This window comes from Alosa sapidissima, chromosome 5, assembly GCF_018492685.1.
Source record: "Alosa sapidissima isolate fAloSap1 chromosome 5, fAloSap1.pri, whole genome shotgun sequence".
Lineage (NCBI taxonomy): Eukaryota > Metazoa > Chordata > Actinopteri > Clupeiformes > Clupeidae > Alosa > Alosa sapidissima.
This window is the reverse complement of record NC_055961.1, coordinates 23,884,994-23,908,820: the sequence shown is the minus strand read 5'-3', so window position 1 is coordinate 23,908,820 and position 23,827 is coordinate 23,884,994. Positions and strand designations below refer to the sequence as shown.

General features: G+C 41.9%; 3 protein-coding genes and 1 long non-coding RNA gene across 5 annotated transcripts in view; 2 read left to right on the top strand and 2 right to left on the bottom strand.

The window, feature by feature from the left end:
* Positions 1–101: 101 nt before the first annotated feature.
* tmigd1 (transmembrane and immunoglobulin domain containing 1) lies at positions 102–2,661 on the top strand. Its single transcript, XM_042092508.1, has 6 exons — positions 102–209; positions 709–796; positions 1,212–1,493; positions 1,857–2,141; positions 2,361–2,464; positions 2,616–2,661. The coding sequence occupies exons 2-6, from the start codon at positions 733–735 to the stop codon at positions 2,625–2,627; spliced, it is 747 nt and encodes a 248-aa protein (XP_041948442.1). The 5' UTR covers positions 102–209; positions 709–732; the 3' UTR covers positions 2,628–2,661.
* Positions 1,406–4,937, bottom strand: LOC121709269. The gene is made up of 3 exons (XR_006031885.1): positions 4,866–4,937; positions 3,563–3,713; positions 1,406–1,541 (listed from the first exon to the last, which is right to left on the bottom strand). It is a non-coding gene; the product is annotated as an uncharacterized LOC121709269 (long non-coding RNA).
* LOC121709267 lies at positions 3,647–9,625 on the top strand. Of its 2 annotated transcripts, XM_042092507.1 has the most exons (6): positions 3,647–3,782; positions 4,291–4,611; positions 4,875–5,209; positions 6,110–6,205; positions 7,975–8,014; positions 8,602–8,739. In XM_042092507.1, exons 2-5 carry the CDS (start codon positions 4,300–4,302, stop codon positions 8,003–8,005), a joined length of 774 nt encoding a protein of 257 aa, XP_041948441.1. In that variant the 5' UTR covers positions 3,647–3,782; positions 4,291–4,299; the 3' UTR covers positions 8,006–8,014; positions 8,602–8,739. The 2 variants fall into 2 exon arrangements, with proteins under 2 accessions (XP_041948441.1, XP_041948440.1); XM_042092506.1 differs by lacking the exon at positions 7,975–8,014 and having other exon boundaries at positions 8,602–9,625.
* A 3,845-nt stretch (positions 9,626–13,470) lies between these two features.
* LOC121709423 (membrane-associated phosphatidylinositol transfer protein 3-like) overlaps positions 13,471–23,827 on the bottom strand; it is a 103,515-nt gene continuing 93,158 nt past the window's right edge. The window contains exons 15-19 of the mRNA XM_042092756.1: positions 23,255–23,404; positions 22,413–22,596; positions 22,074–22,202; positions 16,806–17,208; positions 13,471–14,433 (exon numbers count right to left, since the gene is read on the bottom strand). Coding sequence (XP_041948690.1) covers positions 16,876–17,208; positions 22,074–22,202; positions 22,413–22,596; positions 23,255–23,404 — 796 coding nt within the window. The 3' untranslated portion in view covers positions 13,471–14,433; positions 16,806–16,875. The remainder of the gene's footprint in view (positions 14,434–16,805; positions 17,209–22,073; positions 22,203–22,412; positions 22,597–23,254; positions 23,405–23,827) is intronic.

The window sequence follows — 23,827 nt, the reverse complement described above, 5'->3', positions numbered from 1 at the left end:
CACTGATGTTCTTTGTGTTTGCACAATGCATATAAAGCACAGCCTATAAACGTGATAGAGGAAAGGTGACTATTGTACTGGCATATGCAATAAAAAGCACTTGGTGTACTTAAATGTGTGCAACAGGCCTGTCGGATCTTTTTCTCAAAGAGACAGTCAACCTTTGGATTGCCCGCAGCTAGTTTTGGACAATCATCACACAAGTCTCGGTGAGAAAGCCTCTGTTTTAGACCCTGTTTTATAGATGTACTTTATTTAGATGTCATTGTATACTTATGTGTAAATTTTATTTTTAAATCATTGATTACCAACTTGTTTATTTAACATTTTGAGACACCTCAATAGATTATAGAGTTATATAGATCGATGTACTGTAGTGTTGTAATGAGGAGATTTTGGAATATGTCACAGGATATGGTTTTATCATTAAGACAGTAGAGGTCGAATTTTTCTGGCTGTATCTCAACAAACAACATCCCTGGCTGTATGTCTCAAGGCAAGAAGTATCTATATACAGTATAAAGTATATGACTGCTTTCACAGTACTTTGGACAGACACATACATGTGTTGCAGGCTGCAGGCTCTGTAGACTTCAGAAATAAGAAGACAGAATTTAGATTACATATTGCAATGGCATCAGCAGCTTTCTTTAGCAGGCACAGATTAATTTAAATCCTGTTCGTCACTGCATCTCCTCCATGTCCAAGCTACCAGCCTCCTTAGCAGTAAGGATGGGAGTGATGTGGACCGGTGCTCTCACTCACCTCGTCCTTCTCTTGAGCTTCAGGGCAGAAGGTAAAGACTCCACACTCAAACTCCAGCATGTCTGTTGTCAGATTTTTGAAGAAAATGAGAGTAACATGCGTCTGCTCCTGGTCATCACACAGATTTTGTGCCACTGCATTTTACTCTTTGAAGTTATGCCAAAAACAAAGATTAACATGCTGGTATAATAAGTGAGCAGAGATGAGTAAATTTTTAACGAGTGAGAGGAAAAAGTAAAAGTTGTTCTTGTTTACTTTTTAAGACCCCGTTGTCGTTAACAACACAATGTTGCCATTAAACATTTTTCAAAGCACACATGTAACACAGCTAGAACTCCATGAAGAGAACTAAATTTGACAAAATGTGTATTGGATTATAATCGAGGACTTTATCCTCCACTGCCTATTAACTTTCACTCTAACATTATCCCTCTCCTTTCTGACAGCTGTGATAGTGGAGTCGAATCCTGCGGTGGACAATGGGGGCTTTATTCAGACCAGGCTGGACCAGATCGTGTCCCTGTCCTGCTCGGCGGCCTCTGCAGGCGGGGAGGGCGAGTTGCAGTGGTTCCGTAACGGGATGCTGGTGGATCTGAAGGAGGGGAACTACATCAGCCAGAGCCTCCTATGTGTCAGCCCCGTGACCCGGGAGGACAATGGTGCCATCTTCCGGTGCCAGCTGAAGAACAATGCAGCCCTCAACGGCTCTGTGCAGCTGGAGGTGACCTGTGAGTGCCAGAGAGAGAGAGAGAGAGGGGGCACCTATCTGCTATGATCTGAAAGAACAAAGGAAAAACAGTGATGGAGGACATATTAGTGTGTGTTTACTGGTGGAAAACAATTCCTGTGTTGGATGTTGGAAAACACTAGCTGACACAAGATTAGATTCTTACATATAATTAAATCATTACAATAATTACAATGCATGCCATTCATTTATTAGATTAAATACATCACGTGTTGTTTCCCTGTTTGAGGCAGGTTTTCCTGTATAACTCTAAAGTTATTGTGTGATGATCCTGTTGTTAGTGTCTATATTTTACAGTTCTCTTTTCTCCTCCTAGTCATGAACTTTGCCCCCTCTCCTGCAGATGCCCCTGACCTCTCAGGCAAAGAGGAGCTGTCCGTTGAGGAGAAGAGTACACTGACCCTCTCCTGTGACTCTCGCGCCAACCCCCCTGTGACCATGGTTTGGAGCCGTGATGGCCAGGTGCTCGACCTGTCCGAGGGGCACTTCACTGCCACCAACGACGGAGTTACAGCACGCCTCAGTGTGCACAGCGTAAAGCGAGAGCTCCACCAGGGCGAGTACACTTGCACGGCCACCTCACCTGTGGAGCCCAAGAAAACCAAGAACTTCCAGGTCACTGTAACCGGTTGGTACTACCTCTAATATCTTATTTACTTTCTCTAGTAAATATCCCCACGGCTATAATCTGCATTAAAGGTTCAGTGGTCATCAGTATAATATAGAATATATTCTATATAATGTATATATATAGAATATAAAGTCAGACAACTCATAGAATTGTTGAAGGTTCCTTCTATGGCTGAGATGTCTTCTCGTGTCTGCTCTCCTGTCCTCCTGGCTTCAGATAAGACCATAAAGTTTCCCCGGGACCCAATGATTGCTGGAATAGTTGTGATTGCCTGCACTGTCGTTCTCGCAGTGCTTGCCCGATGGGAAAAGATTGTCAAGGTGAAATAACAAAAATGAATAAACAAACAAACTGTCAGTGTTGATAACAGATGTACACATTGTGTTTAGAATATTTGTATTTCACAAACATAATATCTTGCCAAACTATGCACTTTCTGAGTCTAAGTGTTTGTTTTATGTGGTCCTCTAGTGCTGCAAGTGAGTGGGAGTTGGCCAGGATCAGCAGGAATGAAAAAGAAAAAAGACAAGAACACATCCTGTCATGGCAAAATTGCAAGGAGCGCTCCTGACAACTAGCTCCAACAGCATATCTGAAAATAAAGTTCCCTGACTTAAAAAAAAAACACAGAGGCTCTTTCATAACAGTAAAACCAGGAAGTAATATTTAGCTGTTGTATGGTTGGCATGTGTGTTTGTGCTTTATCTTTTTATATGCTGCTGCTGGCTGAGCAGCTTTTAGGGCCATGTATCAGACCTTTTACATATTTACTGTCACCAGGTCCTGAGGCACTGGGAAAACACCCACCATACTCTCAGTTTCTCAATGCCAGGGGGGAATGACCCTATTAAAGTGGCTGTGTTACTGCTGTTCGCCAAGGTCACAATCAAGGTCAAGGATACTGCTATTTAAGTGTTTGCATAAAAGCTTATGATGGGAAAACCTGATTGGGTTCCTGTCCTTGTAAATACATAAGTGTTGTGGTTGTCCTGGGTTGAGATAACAAACATTTTTAGTGTGGAACATCTTTGTCATATAGCCCCAAGAGAGGCAAATGCATGATCTCTCTCTCTCTTTCCTTCTCTCTCTGTGCATACAAGAAAGAGAGAGGGACAGTATTTTTATTTGTGGGGTTTAAAATAATTTCAACCATTTAGAGTTTGGAGTTGTTTTATAGCCCTAGGCTAGGCCCACATTTGAGCCCAAAACGTATCCATGCCAAAGTCAGATCAGTGCATGGTTATTTTTTAGTTGACCATTAGAGCTTTTTATTGAAGCAAATCGTTTGTTTCTGCCTACAAAAGGCGAAAACGTGCTATGGATATTTAAATGGTTAAAAAAAAACAACAGCAGATTGATAAACAGTTGAAAACAGTGTGAGAAATCTTCGCTTCTCTCATTTTGCATAACAATACTACCATTAGAATGCAGTGAAGCGCTCTGCTCCGTCTTTTCAGCGTCGAAATGAGGGTATCTCCGGCCAATCACTGACTAGAGGCTGGGTCAACTGTGATTGGGGAGCGGTGGAGAGGGTGGTCCGCCAAATTCAAACAGTTGAGTAGTAGGCTACTACAACACAGAGAGCAAGATCTGAATCAGTCACTGTGAACAATAACGTTGGAGAAATTTGAAAATAAGGTAAGTTGGGAATTCTCAGCTAGTAACGTTAGCCTACCCTTTGTTATACAACATTGTCAATAATAGACGCCCAACTATTCCGATAGGTAGCCTAACTTTAACGTTAAATAAATATGAACTGTGTAGGTGGGTTAACGTTAACAGTTGTTACCCCATCGATAGCTTTCTTTTAACCGAGCTGAATCTGAAAAGGGAATGGCGAGAACTGTGTAATGTTAACGTTAAAAGCTATTCGTAGTAAGGCTAACGTAGTTAACGTTAGGCCTAATACACTCATTAACGTTAACGCGTTGTGTTCGTAAACTTGTTCCCGTGGATTTTGAATCAATTTTGAACATCATCTTAGCATAATAATTTGCTATTAGAATGGCTAACAATAGGACAGGTTAACGTTAGCTAAGTAACTACATAAAATTAAATCAAATAATAGTTTACGGGTATTTTACGGTTATCATGGCCAGTCTCCCATTGTTTTATTAACTCCTATCATGTTACGTTTCATTGTTAGCCCCGCAACATGACGTCTTTTGCGAGTGGAGTCGGCACGGCTGTGACTAGCGTGTGGCGGGTCCACACCCAACTCGACGAGTCCGATGAACCAGACACCTCCCCTGTCGCACCTAACCGGTTCCGAAAGCTGCGTACCTCCAGCTCTCTGAACTCTCTGCGTATGTCTCTGCGTAAACGACTTCCACTCAAATCTGTCCAGTCTAATGTGGTCGCTGAGACGGAGAACCCGACCTGGGAGTCACTTGAGATGAACAAGAAGACGGGGACTGTCCGCCAATTGACGCGGAATGCGAAGAATTCCATTACGGGAGTGTATCAGGTTTGATAAACATTTCTATTTAATTAACGATGCTCTTTTGGAAATTTCATTTATGAGTTAAACAGTGTTGTTTTCACTCGAATCAGGCTACATCCCACCCCTCACTTATCAACGTAGTCGCCTACCTTGAAAATTAAGTCTCGATGTATCAACTCTACTAAAATCAAAATGTTGTCAGTCCTCATGTTACTGTAGTAGTGAGACAGTGTATGGGTCAGTGGTTACTGACATCTACAACCTGCCTCTATCCTCACCCCATTCAGAAGTTCCAGAAGAGACAGGTGTCCCGAGAGGACTGTTTGGTAGCCACGCCCGGTCGGATACTGGAGGGGGAGGAAAACGGTTTCCGCACTCCTCGCCCCGGCACGCTAACGCCCTCACGCACCCCGAGGTCCACCGCCAGACGCACACTAAGGTCTGCCACCAAATGCACACCCAGATCAGCAACCAAACGCACCCCGCGGAGAGGAGCTGCCTGCACCCCAGAGGCAAGCGACTCGGTGAGGGGTGTGAGGTCAGGGGGCGGCCGGAGACAGCTGGTGCGCATGGCGGCCCTGAGGAGCCCCTTCGCCTCCCCAAACACCATGAACCAGAGGCGGTAAGCACACCCCACACACACACACACACACACACACCATAAGCACCTGTCATAGTCATATTCATCAAGCTGTTTGGCAGATGCAGTAGAACAGTCATTTTAGGCAAGTCCCCCCTCCCCACTCGGCAGCTACCTTGCAATGCACTTTGGGCAGCTATTTTGGGCACACTGCACGTGTGCAAGGCTTCATGACACCAAGCTGTGAGATCACAACACATGACTGGCACGATGTTTTCACAACATACCACATGATTGGCACAATGTTTTCACAACATACCATATGATTGGCACGATGTATTCACATGTCGACTTTTGGCGGCGGAAGGGGGGGGTATGTGTAGACGACTGCCATGTTTGCGTTACGAACTAACTCCATGCATTTCTATGGAGGATTCTTTGGGTGCTGTGTCTCCTTATTAGAATGTCTTTGAGTAGAATTCAGGCATCTTGGCTGCATGCATGAACTGTATTTCCTGAACATCATACAAGACAGCAGAGGTGCATTCAAATTCCTTGAACAGAGGTGAACGTTTGTGGCGAACATGTTTGTCTGAACAGACACATTTAAACTCCCAACATGTTTGCGGAGAACTACCTTCTCAAACTGTTTGTGAGTGTTCGCACACGTTCACAGAAAACTCAAGGCAAACCGAAAACTGTTTGCAAACGTTTGCCAAAACGCACCTCAGTTCTGCTTCTGTGCTCCGCCACTTCCATAGATAGTGGCTCACTCAGGATAAGGACATTTGGTTTTGACAGTGTTGTTTTTAGGAATAAGTCTTGAGAGCTATACTAGAGTTCACGTGAGAAACCATCAGTGAACACTCTCTGACCTAAATATGGGTGGGACAGCTGAAAATTGTAACTGACTCTGTGTGTGTGTGTGTGTTATGATAACAGGCAGTTTGAGCGGGAGCTAGATGGTGTGGCCAGTGGATTGAGGAAGCTGAAGAGCCTGTCTCAAGCCCTCAATGATGTCATCGGCAGAGATGAACGGTATGTGCATTCCTGTGAATACAGGCCCCTCATTTTGAGTGAATCGCAAAACCAAAATGGCCATGACCTTTATACAGGGCTTAAAGTTTTCAGGCACTGTTCCAGAATTTAGACATGGGCAGGGTTGTTTAGGATTTGAAAACGGATCATTATATAGACCCTTTCAACAATAAAAACAAAAACAATGCTTGAACATTCTATTTGGTTCCCAATCTACTTCCTCTGCATTAAGATAACATATGGAATGTTAAAACGGAAGCCTTGTGGGGCCAACTATGATGCTGATAATGGAACCCCCATTATCAGCATCATAGTTGGCCCCACAAGGCTTCCGTTTTAACATTCCATATGTTATCTTAATGCAGAGGAAGTAGATTGGGAACCAAATAGAACATTCAAGCATTGTTTTTGTTTTTATTGTTGAAAGGGTCTATATGTGGCTTAAAAAATGTATATCTTCAAGCACAGAAACTTCTCCATGCTTTAAGCTTAGCCCTGCCTTAATAAAGGATAATTGAAAATAATTCAAATTGAAATGAAACTACTAACGATTCCATTTTCTCCCTTGGGAAATCCAAGCATTACTTCCTGTCAGTCAGCCTGTTATGCACTGGCTTTCACTGAAGAAGACAGTGAAGTTACTCATGCCAGACTTCCTGTTACCCTTGCTCCCAATCCAGATGTGGGGAGTTTCCTGTTTGTGTTGTAAAGCTTTGGTCCTTGTCAACGGCCAACTCTCGCTCTTGCATAGCAGAGGCCCTGTCTCCACACTCCCCTCTCTGTCTGCTTTCCCGCCTAGTGGTTTTGAAATGTGTGTGTGTGCGTGTGTGTTTGTGTCTATGTGGCGACAGAGGAATTTGAGAAACTTCTGGGTGCATGGATGAAATTTAGGGGTGTGTGAAGGGTGGGCTCGTAAAAATGTGAAACACATGTCAGAGTTTTAGATAGACTTAGAGATAATGTTGTGCCTGTTATGCATGGTGTAAGAGATCTTTAATGAACTGAAAAGACTAAAATAAAAACAATAGAACAATAACAATAATTGTGTTATTAAATATAAGCAGTGTTTTTTTCTTTGTTTGTTTTAAGTGGAGGCTGATGATATGGTCTGGCCATCTTTGGTTTAAACAGCACTGTAAACTTGTAACCATAACTGAGTGAGTGTGTAAGAATAGGAGAGAGGGGGTGTTGAGAGTAACAGGGAAGCTACACCAGGCGCGTAACTGAAGCGTTCCGTTCGCAACGTGTAAAATCCACTTTAGATGAATGGTCTATTTTTTTCGAACATACGCGCCACTATCACGTCTGGTGTAGCTACTGCCAATGATTTTAGCAACGCGAACGGAACGCTTCAGTTATGTGCCTGGTGTAGCTCAGCCCTAAGAGTTAGAGCATGTATTGCAAGAGGGAGCAGAAGGAGGGCCTGGCTGGGACCTCATTCCCATGCTGCTGTGCCCCCCTTAAGAGCTTATCGCCCAGATTCCTCACATTTTTCCTGTTCCTACCGTCTTGAGTCAGAGGCCCACTTGTTTCAGATGGTCACCAACTCCCATTCACTGGAAGAATATAAAACAACAGCAAAAGATTGCTTTGAGAATAGAGTAGACTCATAACCAATAATAGTTCTTTCAGTTCTGCTCAGTCTGCTGACTGCATTGAGGCCACTGGCTGTTGTTGGTCAAATGGGCGACGCTGGGTCAGGATCAATGATCAAGCAGCAAGAGTAAAAGATTGAAAAGAGTTTGTAACTTGTTTTCTTCCCCCACCAGCAAGTTCAAGTACTCCCTTATGACCGAATAAAAAAGAGAGGTAAATTTCCTTCCTTTCATCCTGTATGGCATTTGACAAGGTCATGTCTTTGTTGCATGAATAGCATGTTATATGTTTAAAATATGTCTTGTTGTACCGTGCTGTTGTCATGTGGCATGATGACTTACTGAATGCAAGACAGATTTGTAAAACACAGTGTGCTTGTGTGTATGTGTACTGATGTGTGTATGTGCATTGTGTAAACACTGACTGCATGGCACTGATGCATTTATTACGAAAATATTGACTACATGCTACGTATCAGTCACCAAATAACGATTAATTAACACATGACCCCTTGGAAAACTATACTTTTCAAACATTATTGCTTTAGTTTATTGGCTACTTGAAACTTCAAAATATGTCATGCTTGAAAACCTGAAAGAACGATGCACACTCTTATAATGACGGTGCTACAGAAATTTTAACTGCACGTGTTAAATAAGACTCCAGATCAATCTAACAGCAGTTAAATGAGACTCCAAATCAAAGACAAATTCTTTTCTCACAGGCTGGGGGGCAGCCTGGCTTTCGATTGGTCTGGCCTATTACCTTCTCTCTAACCCTGTCTCCTCCATCCCACCCAGGTCTCAGGCCGTGGAGCATTACAGAAGTGTTATGGCAGGAGAATACTCCTCCTCAACCCCGAGGGAAGCAGCCGGCATTTTGTCCAGAGATTCTGTGAGGCAGGGGAGCCGATGCGTGCGACAGATGATGGGGACCTGGAAGGACACGGTCATGTCCAACATTCACAAAGCGTCCTGAAGTACTCCGGTTATGCTTGCTTAGTTACACTGTCATCTCTGTGACATTTATACTGTACAGATGCTATTTATGTGTGTCTGTCTGTTTACATATATATGTGTATGTTTGTGTATAATCAATGGGAGAACTTTGTTACACATGTGTCCTGTCTACTAACAGGAGTTGGGAGATGATCCTTAAGGGTCCTGTGGAGCAACTACATTTCAGGCTAAATTAAGCTGCTCATGAATTTCCTCCTGTTTGTATAGAACAATTATGAGGTGTGTTCTTCAGTTATTATTTCTATTCATTCATTTATCATGTTTTACTTTTGTGGACCTAGTCATCAAACATGTTCTACTCACTGAATGCACTGTATGTTGTATAAATGATGCCTTATACCAAAATTGCGATTGTACTTTAGGAAACACTAGGACTAAAATACTGTGAGTTGTTTTTTTTAAATATAGACTTAACTAACACTAGACAAGAGACATTGTTTGTCTCCAATGTAATGTTTTTTTAAAATAATAATAACGCATTTATTATAACAGCAAAATCTGTTTACTTGTTTAACTGCCAGTTTCAGTAAGGTTTGTAAGGTTCATAAGGTTCATATCACTATGGGAAACTAAGTAATTTTTTCTTACTTAGCTAAAGCCAAGGGAAAATTTTTTACTATTTGGGATTTGTATGTTTTACTTATCTGTAAAGTCATCCAGACTGTTTAGAAGGTCAAAACGTTTTTATTGATTTTTATGTGCAAAGGTATACCAAAAATTTCTGTCCTTGAGGACTGTTACTTCCAAAATATTGTTTACCTTTTTGTTTTTGATAGGCCAATTAAAGTTCACCTTTTACAAAAAAGAATGTGTTGTTTTGGTTTGAGAGAAACATGTCCCAGAGAAAGGACAATGCATTAGTTCTGGGCATGGTTGGCAGGAGCATTGTGTATTTGCCTTCAACATTCACAGACTTTTACACACTCATCTCATGTCACTTTTAAGTCAAAACATTGATGTACAGTGATGTACCCCTGCTGACTTTGCCTCTTTCAGAAAGTTTTGTGCTTTGTTTTGTGTTGGTTCTGCTCACAAGAGGGTTATCTGCGGAGCTGAGTTGCATGGTGCAGGCGGCACAGTTCTTTTTCAGGAGAGCTTGAAATAAACTTGAGCAAATAATATGTCAAACACCAAATCCTTTGTTGTCAGTGTAGACTAGATAGCCTCACATTTATTACTAGCAAGAAGTAACCTTTTCACTGAATTGAGATAGGGCAAATACAAAATATGCTTTTAATGGACAATGCACAGAAGCCCTATAGGTCACAGCATTCAGACATACAATAAGAAATTAAAGAAGAGACTTTTTTTCAGTGTTGGAAACACAATGATCATTATTCAACAGCAGACAACCATGTTCACACGTTTTATACAACTATGTACAACATTTCCGATAGCATCGCTCTGGCACATTGAGCTTTAGGCTCAAAAAGCATCTCAGTGGAAAGTTTCTATCAGTGCAAGATGAATAACAGGCATTATCAAGAAAGTGACTAAACTCATTAAAATTAAAGGCATAAGCAAAATGTTGGTAACAATTCAGAAGGGCCAATGGTTCTTTTTTCTGTAACACTAACTGGATTTTCCTTCACTAACATTTCAATGAATAATTCCTATATACTGTTATTATGACCAGTGTTAAAGTATTGAAATAAAAGAACCATATCCTCAGTATTTTGCACAAATTCACACATACACACATAAACAATGCTTCCCAAGCACTTCCAGGTTGAAGTCAGTACTCCTCTCTTCTTCCCCATGCATTCTGACCAACATTTGTCTAGATCATTAATATCAACCACACTGACATTCTACTATAGCTGGTTATCTTCACTGACATCAATATTAATTAGATCACTAGTTCAGCATATGATGAAATCACCAAATGTACCTTAAGGTTGCTGTAAGCGATGTCAACATTGTGACTTACGAACGTTACCGGCAGATGAATACTTGCAGTGTTTCCTATACATTGACTTATTTGTGGCGGCCCACCACAATATCAACATTGACCACCACACAATGATTTTCCTGGTTGTACTAAATTGTGTTAAATCTGGTTAGAATCATAACCACACTCCACTACTTTGTTAAAAACTGTTGCATTCAGGTTATTCTGCAAACCTACCACCACAAATAGAATTCAATTCTGTGGGAAACACTGACTTGAGTTTTTCTGATTCAACATTGCAGATGAATGACGCTGAAACTTCAAATACATGCCTATGGGAGTCCTACAGACTTTCTTAGAGCAAGTTGTTTTGCTTCAGCTGTCACTTTAAATATACCCTAAAATGATTAAAGATGACATAGAATGAATGAAAGGAGTATTTTACCTTATTCTCTGATGTCAATATAGAATATATGTAACTTTGGTCTGTCAAACATGCTCAGATATTAAGGGATAACGGCCGCTGAGGTGTCCTGTTATACGGAATTAATGGACGAGGGCGAGGGGCAAAGAACTCCCCGACGCACAGCGGAGGAGTGTAGAGTTAGTGTAGGAATGTCAGTATTGATCAAATGCACATTTTTATATTGTTTTTATTACCTTGCACCGGTAAAAGTAGTCGATTGTTGTTTGTGTCAGATCTGTGCTATGAGATAACCCCATATTCTTGCCACGCATGCAGAAGTCAGAGCAGTTGTAGGCTACAAGCTCATTTACAACCCTATAAGTAGTCTGGGGAATAAAATGGCCCTTTTAAGCAGATATCTAGTGCCCTTTATGCTTATCTGGCAATGACTACGCATAATAGGCTCCAGCAACTCCTACCTGAATATCCAACTCGAAGTGGTGACGTAAAGAGTGGAGGGGTGCGGTGATCAAAGTGATTCATTTCAAAGGGTCATTTCAAAGTCCGATATTTGCATATGAAGAAGGAAACAACTGTTTTTAAGGGCCTGTCCACACGGAGACGCTTTTTAGGTTAAACGCAGAGGTTTTGCTTCGTCTTGGCCGAGCGTCCAAACGAATCCTGTAAACACACTGCCCGAAACCGCACTTTCTTGAAACCTGGTCCCAGAGTGGAAAAATCTGAAACCGTAGCCCGTTTGAATTCGTTTAGACAGCGAAACCGCACATCCTGCTTGCGTATCGATGATGTCATCGCCACACCTCAGCTGCCCTGGAGTTGCACTTATAGTATTGCCTAACAATACTAGTTTTCATACATGACATTACCTACGATTACACTACGATATCACAACTGGTGCTGCGCAGCGCCGATAGCTTATGACTTGGTGGACTGAACACTGTTTTTCCCGGTGTTTTTTTATGCATTCTAGCTACTGTCAGTGACGCGAGAGAACTTAAGTTATTAGGAAAGTGCGGTGTAAGTTTAGGCTACATTAATTTGTGCGTAGTGCCAGTGTCATTCATTTATTTTACATGTCTTACAACATATATACATGCATTCATAGTCGAGTGAAATCAGATATAAGCATACAAAGACGCTTAGAACTCATGTTAAGCCGATGGTAGCACACTGAATGCAAATGCGCGATTTGATGCAGGCAAAAGTATTGACTGTGTAGTAAGAAATTTTGGCCTTAAAGGTGTTTCCATTTAAGTGCAGGCTATATTCAACCATTTGCTCTTTTGGTATGGTCTGTGTAAAGCTGAAAGGAAGAGTCGCTGCTGTAAGCAGAAAGTGAAGGAGAGATTTATGAGGTAACAACTGTGGAATTCTATGTTCAAGGTGTTTGCACAGCCATGCTGAGTGTGTAAGTGTGCAGTCCTGCTGTGTGTGTATGTGCCTTCATGCTGAGCGCGTGAGCGCAGCCTTGTTGTATGTGTGTGCGTATGCCATGCTGTCTGGATGTATGTGTGTGTGTCAATGCTGTGTATGTGTGTAACATGGCTGAGTGTGTGTGTGTCCTCAAAGGAGGCTGGGTAGGCCTCTTCTCGACGGCTGGCGCCCTAAGACCTTATTTACTGTCTTGGGGTCAATCTTGACTGGATTCCATGGGCCTTGGTCGTTATGGGATACAGACTCTTTGGGTAACTATGTCGTAAACAAGTTTGCGTACCATTAATGGAGATGTCATGTCTTGTCTGACCTGTCAGCGAGGTATAAAAAGTGTTTCCCTGTTTGTAACATCAGACTGCGTCTGTTAGCAACACGACGTAGGTCTCCGGATTCGTGAATAAAGCTCTCTGAGATTTCTGACTTGACTCCTGGCTGACTGAGACTTCATTTCTGAAACAATCCCTAGACAATTTAAGTTCCTACAACTGTTACTAACAGGTTTTATAGCAATATTATAAATATTATAAATGTGGCGACAGAATAGCCTAGAACTTGGGTATAGTAGCCTAATTGCGGTGATAGCCAAAACTAATGTTAATCACGGACTATCCTACAACCAAAGAAAGTAAAGGTGATTAGTAGGCCTACCTGCGTTAGCCAAATAAAGGACGGGACTGCACCCTTCACAAACCGTAAAATAAAGTGTATTAGTTTTACAGTTGACTACAGTTGACAGTTCACCATCAGTCCACATAAACAATTCTGGTTTCCTTGCATTAGCCATTTCGTCGTAGCCTATTCTGTCTGTTTGTAAAGCGCAAGTTTTGGTCAATTTCTGTAAAGAAACAGTGCCACCTATAGGCCTGGGGTAAGAAGTAACGTGTTGAGTCGTGTTTAGATGGATCCGTTTGGACGCAAATATTCTTGATACGGTTCCAGGGAAGACAGAGGAAAAAAAGATTGGTTTGGTACGTGTGGACTAGGCCTAAGGTACATGGTAGCTCTGTGGCCATGCACCAAATTCTCTTTACAGTAATTTCCTGTGTATTACCTCATAGCTGAAGAAATTTTGCAAAATCAATGTATAAGCCGCGGCTAATAGTTGGGAAATGACAGTATTCAACAAAGCCAAGGTAAAGAAAAAAACAGTTTTTCATTCTGTCTGCTTTAATATTTGATCTCTATTTCAGATCTATTTCAGTATCTCCTCTACTGCACTCCATTGAGCAGGGCAGGCCATTGTGTTATGTTTCACATTTTCTTGGCTCATGTACACTGTGTCCACTGCGCACATACACAGTGTATCTGACACAGCACAGGGCACCTGAGTTGTAGTTGACTCCAAACTAGGATTGGCTATGGTTGGTTTATTACATGCCTACATGATTTCATATGAACATAGACTAGGCATCACTGACGCAGACATGACTGTATCATGAGCGGTTATGCTGTGTTGGTTGAGTTGTAGAAATTGATTGTGTTTTATCTGTTAGGTTGTACACATTAGAGAGACACAGGTGGCCTTCTGCTTAGATCTAAGATTATTCCCTCCATGTGGCACATTTAACATCTTGGGCACACTCTTCATTGTAGCAACAAAGATTTTAATCTACATATAGGCGAAAGTGACTCAAATCCAAATCAAACATAACTTAAAAATCTGATGTGTTGGAGCTCACTTCTCTCTGCCACTAAGCTGATGTCCTTCGCTAAGGCGCCCTTCATGAGAATTCAATCTGCATCGTGCCGTTACCTCCTCTCAAGTCCTTCTCTGGTTCTCCTGCAAGCTGGACTGTGGCATAGATCTCCATACACTTCAGGACACATGGGTAAAATAGTTTAGATTTTGGTGTCGATACTGCTGGAAAGAGGGGAAAGAAAAAAAAAAACATGTTAACAGTATCTCAGAGTGTTAACTGATGTGATGGTGAATATGGTCTAACATTCATTCAACCTTTATTTATTCTCGGAGGTTCGTTGAGGGCAGTCCTCATTTTCAGTGAAGCGGAGATAACAGCACTGATTATATGATAACCAATTCTGTCGTTTCTAAAATGTCTGTGGGTCTGGATAAAACCATACTGGTGTGATGATGTGTAACTGAGGCCGATTCAACTACAGAGAATCATATGTATATCAGATATATAAGAATGTGAACATGGCAGATAACATGGTTTACCTCTTCTAGGTTGGACCTTGGACCTGTATTTTCTAAAGAATAGACCTGACAGTGGCCTACTAAAGCAACAAAGGAGGCTGAGCAGAGCAGACAGTGACAGACTCAGACAAAACACAGACAGACAGCGTGGATCGACAGGGCGGTGGACTGATAATGCTATGGTACTTCTCTGATCTCTGCATCTTTATGCACGAGGCAGTCTCTGGCTCAGGAGTGAATAAGTGTGCTTGTGTGTGTGTGTTTATATCAGAGCTTATCCTGTTTGTTTGTATTCACTTGTTTTGTAAATGGGTGTTGAGTATCGAGTGAATCCCCTCACCCCATATTTTCTGTGATTGTCTTGGCATTGAGAACTACCATTATGTCAATCAAATCCTTCACAGAGCCAAAAGAGTCTCGTCACATCTGAACACAAAAACACCGCTGTCATCTCTGTGTTACAAATGCAGCAAACAAAAGGACACACAATTATGGAGCCATCAAAGAAAATAAAAGAAAAACATTTCTTGTTGCCCCTCAACGTTCCCAATCTGACGTCACCTGATTACAATGGACGGCACAGCCAACTGACTCCACATCTACTCCACACACGCACACAAAGCTCTCATTCAGTCATCTCTACCAGGGATCCAGCGGATGAAAGACGGGGGCATTTTCTCAGGCAGTCTCTGGGTAAATTTGCTGCCCAAACCGGAGCGAGAGAGAATGGGAGGATGACGCAGGTCAACACAAGCCAGTCCGAGAAGCAATCGACTGTGGAGCGTACCAAACCCTCCCCCCCGGGGAGCCCCTGTGCTGCACTTTCATTCAGTCAGCCAGCAGGCAGCCAACCCTACATAGGTCTGTCTGTCTATGTAAGAAGACTGGTTTGAGGGTCTTCCTACTCTACTAGGATAGATTCCAGCTTAGAGACCGGTCAGGTTGACTTTTTAACAACATAATGAATTAAAATCTGATGGGATGAAAACCTGGAATGCCAGACAGAAAAGAAAATGGCACAATAACACATGCAATAACCTCACATTATTCATCATTGTAAATGACAACTGGTTCTTTATTCATTTTATCTGGTAAAATAAAGGTAAAAATAAAGAATATATAATCATAAATAAATACTATAAATATAGTATATACTATAAATATATAAATACTTGTTACACAGTAGTTACACATTGTTGCTGATGCAAGTCACTTAAAGGAGAAGTTTGGTGTGATATTGACCTAAAGTGTGTTGAAACATGATACTGAGTGTGAACTTTTGTCTCATAGCTCATCTCGGCTTGTCCTGCAATCCAAAATCTGGCGCTAGTTAGCCCGATGCTACCAACAGGTTTTCGATGGGGGTGTCTAGCCATGCAAATAAATCACTGTTTTACACCATTTACGAGGCTCAAAGTAGCTCCACGCTTCATTGGTAGACTTCCGAGGGCCATGACATTTAAAACGAGACATTGAGAACTTTGAAAAAGCACTGGTAGTTTATTTACAAGACGATTTATGCAGACAGTACCTTCAGGAAGTTTACCATTCCCCGCCATCTTGAATTTAGTCACGATAAGTCGAGCGACGAGTACAAATGAACAGGTATGATAAGGGATCAGATTCCAAAAATAATTCCATGGAAATGCATGGATTCCAGTTGCTGCTACTAGAAGCAACTGGAATCCATGCATTTCCACGGAATTACTAAATTATATAAACTACCAGTGCTTTTTCAAAGTTCTCAATGTCTCGTTCAAGTCTACCAATGAAGTGTGGAGCTACTTTGAGCCTCATAAATGGTGTAAAACAGTGATTTATTTACATGGCTAGGCTGATGCCCGAGGCACCCCTATCGAAAACCTGTTGGTAGCATCGGCTAACTAGCGCCAGATTTAGGAGTGCAGGAGACAAGCCGAGATGAGCTATGAGACAAGAGTTCACACTCTGTATCATGTTTCAACACACTTTAGGTCAATATCACACCAAACTTCTCCTTTAATGCTCCATCTTTAATGTTCCATTGTTTTTAACTGTTTCCTGTGACCTTACGTTCCTGTTATATGCACACTTACTTTTTCCCACAGGGGACCCATTTCTCTGTGCTACCCTCCATCTCTCTCTCTCCCTCACCCTCTGCGTGTGTCAGGGAGTGTGGTCCTCTTTGATGAGAACAGGCCCCACTTCGTCCACGTGTACTTCACACTGACTGTGGGCGCGTTCAGGCTGGCTTTTGGCACGTTCAGGCTTCGGTGTGGCAGTGGTGGAGTGGGGTGGGGACGGCTGCTGCACAGACATGGCTCGTCGCAGCAAAGGCGTGCGCTTGCAAGACAGGAAGTCGGGAGATGGTGACAGGAAGTCAGACTTGGTGGTGAGGCCGAAGGAGGCCTGACGCGGGATCATGCGGCTCTTCTTAGTGCAGGAGCCGTGCTCGAACTCCAGGGAGGAGAGGTGTGCAGCGTAGCCCTCACTGAGGAACTAGGGATGCCATGGATGGACAGAAGTAAAGAGTCGAGAGAGAAAGAGAGAGAGAGAAAGGGGTGGGGGGGGTGGGATGTGAAAAAGTAGATGGACAGAGAATAAAGTGAAAAAAGGTGGAGGGGAAGTAAGAGTATAAAGATGATATTTTCCTGTATAAAGTATTCTCAGGTGCTTTTTTGCTAAAAACAGAACATTTCGAAAAAGAAAGAGGTCATCAAATAAGTTAATTTTAAAGGTGATCCCGAAAAGGGAAAAACACAGATGGAAAATCTTGTTGCAAGTTGCAACGTTAAGTCTGACTCCAGATCTGCTCCACAATTTGCTCTGTATTCCTGTATTCTAAAAATCCAAGCAGTTCCCAGGCAGTTTATTTATTGATTCATCCATTTCCTCATTAAGTTGTACATTTATTATGACCGCCGCTAAGCGAAGCGGTCATATAATGATTGTCAAAGTTTTTTTTCTTCTTTTTTTCCCGTCATCTACTTCCTGAATTTTTGGTCAACGATACCCAGGACACCGAAACACCGGTGCACATGAAATTTGGTGGGTATGTAGCCCCACTAGACTTTTACGGAAAAATTTCGTTTCGTCCCCAGGGGCCACTCCCCACCCGTGCTGGGCCCCCCGAACCGCATAAAGTTTTTCCTAAATAACTACCTGAACCGTGGCACTGAGGATGAAGAATCTTTTATGGTATGTTGGTCTCAAGGGCCCACATCAACCTGGCCCATAATCACTCATTTGTGATTTGTACCCCCCCCCCCCGGTAAAAAATGAAAATGCAATATTATTCTGCTTTAATCGCCCCTATCTTCAGTTAAGATGTTCAGAACTGCACCAAATTTTATGTGTATGATTGACCTGGCATTCTCTGGGGGTATGCCAAGTATCGTAGAATTTCATCCATGGGGGGGTCTAAAAAAATTAGGTTATGTGTACATTTAGTGACTGTACACTCATTGGCCTGTAGATGGCGGTGCACACATATACACATGCACCCACATACTAATTACAAATTCAGTAGGATTAAAAGAAAGCCAAATATTCATCATCATCATCATGGCTGCATTTTCAGTATTGGCGATAAGTAGTCGTTTGTCCACTAGATGGCGCATCATTGCAGTGAGACGTAATTTTGTTGGAAGTTAAAAGTGGGTTGGAAAAACAATGGACGCTTCCTACAGGACTGTAGTTTACCGCAGAGAACGTCTTATAGCCTAAGGATAGGACGATGTTCACATGAAATGTAATTCCCATTTCTTCTTGAAGCCGAAATAAATCTGAGGATGTTTATCGGACATGCTTGGTTTTTACTGCAGGTACGTTAATCTTATAATATCAATAAGGACCTAGGTAATGTTACCATTAGCGTTGGTTGAGTGATGGAGGCCAATTTGATTGATTGCATTTGTAGAAAACTATAAATGCGGTTTTACCAAGCAAATTGATAGCAGCACTGTAATTGTATCTTTCTACTGTCATTTGTTGCACGTGCTACATTCTGTGCAATGGAAGATTTACCAACGTTACACCGGTCTGATACAGTTTTGCCTATACATGCGTGACACTGAGACGCCTGTTTATTTGTTTTAAGTGCATGCAGGGTGTGAGAGGGGAATCGATGTGCTTTGATTAAATTAAAAAGTGAAATTAAAAAGCACGTGTGTAAAGTATCCAAACAATGACACCTTCATTTCATTATAGCTGCTTTAGCAACACACCTTAAGCTACTGTGTAGTGGGTCCCATTTAGAAGTGGCTACTTCATTCGCGCTACTTCATTTTCCTTGCCTCATGGAGCTGCGTGAATTTTATTACAACTTTTCGCCACGATATGGCAGTTTAAGTCCGCTTAATATTGTAAGGCGTAAGCCATTGGTTTCCAAAGGAGATTTTATTTGTGTCGCCAGCATAGCCTATTGACAATTTATGTTGTAAATAGGCCTACCTTATAAGCTGTAGCTTAGGGAAGCTAACAGCTTTCTAATAGGATCTAGTTTGTTAGTTACAGTTTTGTCATAACTCCCTGATGCATTTTTGCATTTAGAATAGCCAGAGCGTGGATATCTCAATCGGAAAATTAAACAATAGGCTATCGGGTGCCTATTAGAGATGCGCAGTTCGCGGTTACAGCCGCGGACTCCGCGGTTAAACCGCGGATCGGGCGGATGACGTGAAGAAATATAATATTTTAATTAAATTCAGGCGGGTGGCGGTTGAACCAATCAAACGCATCACCCATATACATTAAAACAACCAGCGGATGGCGGGCGGGTGCAGTTTTGAAAATTGGTCAAAAAACGTTGGTGCAGATGGATGGCGGATGGATGATACGTTTTGCTATGCGGTTACGGTTGAAATAATATCCCATCCGCGCATCTCTAGTGCCTATGGTGAACCCAGCCTGATCTGCCCGCTATTTATTTTTTGATTTATTAAAAGATTGAGCTTGGTCTGGTGAAAGCCAGACTAGCCATGGACCTCAGTTACACAATGCAAGGGAACATGAATCAGCCTATATTTGCGCGAACAATAACGGACAACAGCTCTTCAACTTTGGCCCGTTAAAATGTGTATGAACAGTCTAGCGACGCATTTCATCAAGGCCCATTTGGACATGTCAGTTATTTGCACCACTGGTTAGATGTAAAACAGCATTTCGTTTCAGACTACTGTTACTTAATTTGTGCATTGACAATAAAGTATCACATGAACTAAAGATGACTAAAATCTTATGTAGACGAAGAAACATTCACAAAAAATCCATCCATCTAAAAATGACCTTTGTTTTTGATAGCTGTTGAAAACGGCATGGAACTGACAGAGATGTTATTTTGTTTATAAATAAATAAATAAATAACATTATGCTGATACCTTTTGCTTTTCCCAAATACAATGTAGCCTACAGGTGTAAGTGACCTTTCATCAATCCAGTTGCAATGGATGAACTGTGATGAACTGCCCTACTTGTGATTGTTTAGAGATTTTAAAGGTTTCATAACAATGCTACATCTTCTTTGGCTATTCTACAATCTATTCACCTTTTCAGCTCCAGTAGGCTATCGCAGCCGCACACACACACTCAGGCATGCCAAACAAGCATACACAAAAGTTTCAAGAGTGGGGGATGGAGTAAAAGATGGAGACAAATTTAAGTGTGATTTATTTTCACGGAACGGATGTACAGGACTGAGTGGCGGTCATATTTTGTACCTCTATGGTATATCTAGTTTCTATGTGTGATTGCTTTCAATCACCTGAATCCTTGCAAAATATTGCCCATTTCTTTTCTACAGTGGCTTTTGCAGAATTGATCTCTTAGGCCAAGATAATATGACTATGGCTTTTGTGTGTCTTCAGGTGTCTCTCTTGTACAAGACGATGCAGCATCTTTGGGTTGGACTCTGAAGAGAATGAACAGCTTTGTCTACATTCTAATGCAAAGGGTGAAACAAATAATACTGTCAATGCAGACAATTGTCTACTGCTCTCTTTGTGACACAGGGATAGAGTGACCCTATAAGAAAGGTGAGGTAAGAAAGGTGTATCCTTCATCCTCTGACACAAATCTGAGTTGAGCCTTTGTGCCTCAGTGCCTTTTGGAGGTAGGGGCGAGAACAACTCACAGCATAGACAAGACAAGGCAGACCCATTTACCCCAATAAAACATTTATCTAAAATACATATGCCCTAATATAACTGTTGAATTACTACATGTGTAAAACCCAAAGATGTAATTGGAAAATGCTTCCGGGGTAAATTCAATGGAACTAGTTACAGGACCTACCAAACATTTCAGTGCCTTGCAGACTGACAATTTCTTATGCCAATAGACCCTTTCAAGAGAGTTCCATTATCAGCATCATAGTTGGCCCCACAAGACTTCCTTTTTAACATTCCATATGTTATCTTAATGCAGAGGAAGTAGATTGGGGCCCAAATAGAATGTTCAAACATTGTTTTTGTTTACTTTGTTGAAAGGGTCTATACATTTTAGAAGGAAGGAGAAGAATGAAGACTATTAGTCTTTTTTCCTTTTTACTTGATGAGAGCCCTGTGACAGCACTGTGTTCTTGGCCTTGATCAGGAGGACAAGGTGTAAAATGACAGGCTGAAGTGAAAACTGTTGTTTACAAGGAGACAGCTCACCGGCAAGCACAGTCAATTACACAGAAATAGCACAAGAGGAAGGAGACAGAGCTCGCTTAGATAGCTTGAAGAGGAAGACAATAAAACATGGCAGCTTTGGACAGCACAGGAAGAAAATGGTAATGTCAAAGAGACGTGGTTGATTTATGCAGGAGGAAGGGGATATGGTTGATAAAAGGTATTTTTTCATTTCCTGCATCTAGTTTTTATAGATCTGTTTACTTCAAATAATGAAGTTAGAGTAGAACAGACTTCCTCAGCCCAGTGATAAAAGAGCATAGCAGCAAAAGAAATCAATAAGTAAACAAATAAGTAAATAAATAAACACAAGAGGGAAGAGGAATAAACAGTAGACAGGCATAAGACAGAATTTGATTAGGCCAGTACATCCTGGGAATTCCATCTTTAGAGCTGCAAAAAGTCAAAATACAGCAACAGAGCTCAATGCAAAAAACAGTTCCGGTAACATCACTCCTGACATCACCCAAGGCAAATTCAATATTCCATTTATTGCTCTGGTTGTAAATATGTGAACAGATTACATTGGTTAATATTGCTATTGACAGAAAGTGTCTGTGCTGATTTCTGGTAAATAGCAAGTGAGAAAAAAGTGTGTGTGTGTGTGTGTATGTGTGTGTGTGTGTGTGCATGTGAGTGTGTGTGTGTGTGTGTGTGTGTGTGTGTGTGTACTGCATAATTAACATACAGTACCTGGCACTGGCTCTGGTGTTTCTTGGACGGCCGGCCCACAATGTAGATCTGCGAGGGGCTCAGGCCCAGAGTACTGTACACAGACATGTCCTTCATGGAGCCATAGGCTGCACTGATCTTAATGTGGCACTGCAGGGGACGGAAACAAAGCAAACAACACACACCAGGAGTGTCCTTCACCAGCTCTGTGTGTGTATGTATACGGCAGTGGAGGAAAGAGCATCAAGTAAGTACATGATAATAGACGAAGGGAGCAAGAGTTACAGAGAGTCAGAAAGACAGGAAAGAGGCTCCAGGAATAGTGTGATAAGAAAATAGAAAAGAGGGAGAGAGCAGCACCTCCTGCACGAGGCCCTTGAGGAAGATGGTTTTCTGGCGGAGCGGGTCGTGCACCAGGCCCTCGGAGAAGAAGACCATGCCCTGCGGGAAGTTGTGCTGCGAAAGCCAGGACACCACGCGCTGCTTCTGCATGTCCGGCCGACCCGTGATGTAGATGATCAGGTATCCCCTGTCCTGCCAGTGTCTGGGTGGACACAGGGAGCCCCCTCAGCTCATTAGTTTGATCAACCCCACTGAAACGCTTATTACACACTCACACATACTGTAAGCATACTATAAAAGATGTAATAATGTGAGCAAATGAAAACCAGTACCATAATATAATAATGACAGTGATTCATGGCTATGCAAGGCAAAGAACACTACGTATATTAGTTCATCCATTCATCGCAACAACTATATCTGCTTCTATTATTGTTATATCAACCTACTGTGTTTTGTCTAGCACACAGAGGACTTCTGTAAAAACAGCTTCCCCGACAGCACATGGCTGCATTAAATCATTACTGATGCACTCTGAAGTTTCTTTGCTGTAGGAGCTTATAGAGCTTATCCAGGGTTTGATGTTTTTGTTGTCATCTGTGTTGCTGCCACTCTCTGGTGAGCCGTACGAGCTGACTTTATTATCATTCGTCATTAATCTCTCCACACCTTCAGTCACTGGCAAAAGTAAAACCTATTGCCATTTTCTTCACAAACAAAACCTAGAACTACACACTATACCTTCTTCTAAATAAAAGAAAACACTTAGTCTTACCTCACAGATGCATATTATAGAAATACAGCTATGAATACTTCCCAAACCCATTGCAGATTGCACCCATCTGATAGATCTGACTTACCTGACCACATCCACAGCTCCTGCACGGACCTTGGGGTCGCTGCCCATCAGAGACACGCTGGCAGCAAATGAGCCGTCAATGCTGAACACCACACACTCCATGCCCTTGGGCAGCACGGTCAGAAAGGCCTCAGCACTCGTCTGGTCACCCCTGTTTAATGGGTATGGTGATGAGCCAGGAAAAAAAGTCACAAGTCTAAAGTGTGTACATCTGCGAGGTGAGGACCAAATCTAGAAGGATGAATCTAGAAAGATCTTTTGCAATCAAAGTGCATCACCAATACACAGAAAAGGCACCTACACCGAGAATGTGGTTAATTGCCCCTCTGGACCACTTACTTGTGCATGAATACAATCTGAAGCACTCCAATATTCAATATAACCATCAATATTCTAAAAAGGCTCAACTGAATTTACACTTGCAATAAAAGTAGTAGTAGTAAGTGCTAGGACTACTGACTTTGCAATCAAATGATGTGATTATATTTAAATAATAAAAGCACTATCTCTTTGTCTTTCTCCAACTTCTGTGCTCATTCAGTGAAAACATCCACAACATCCATACATTACATAA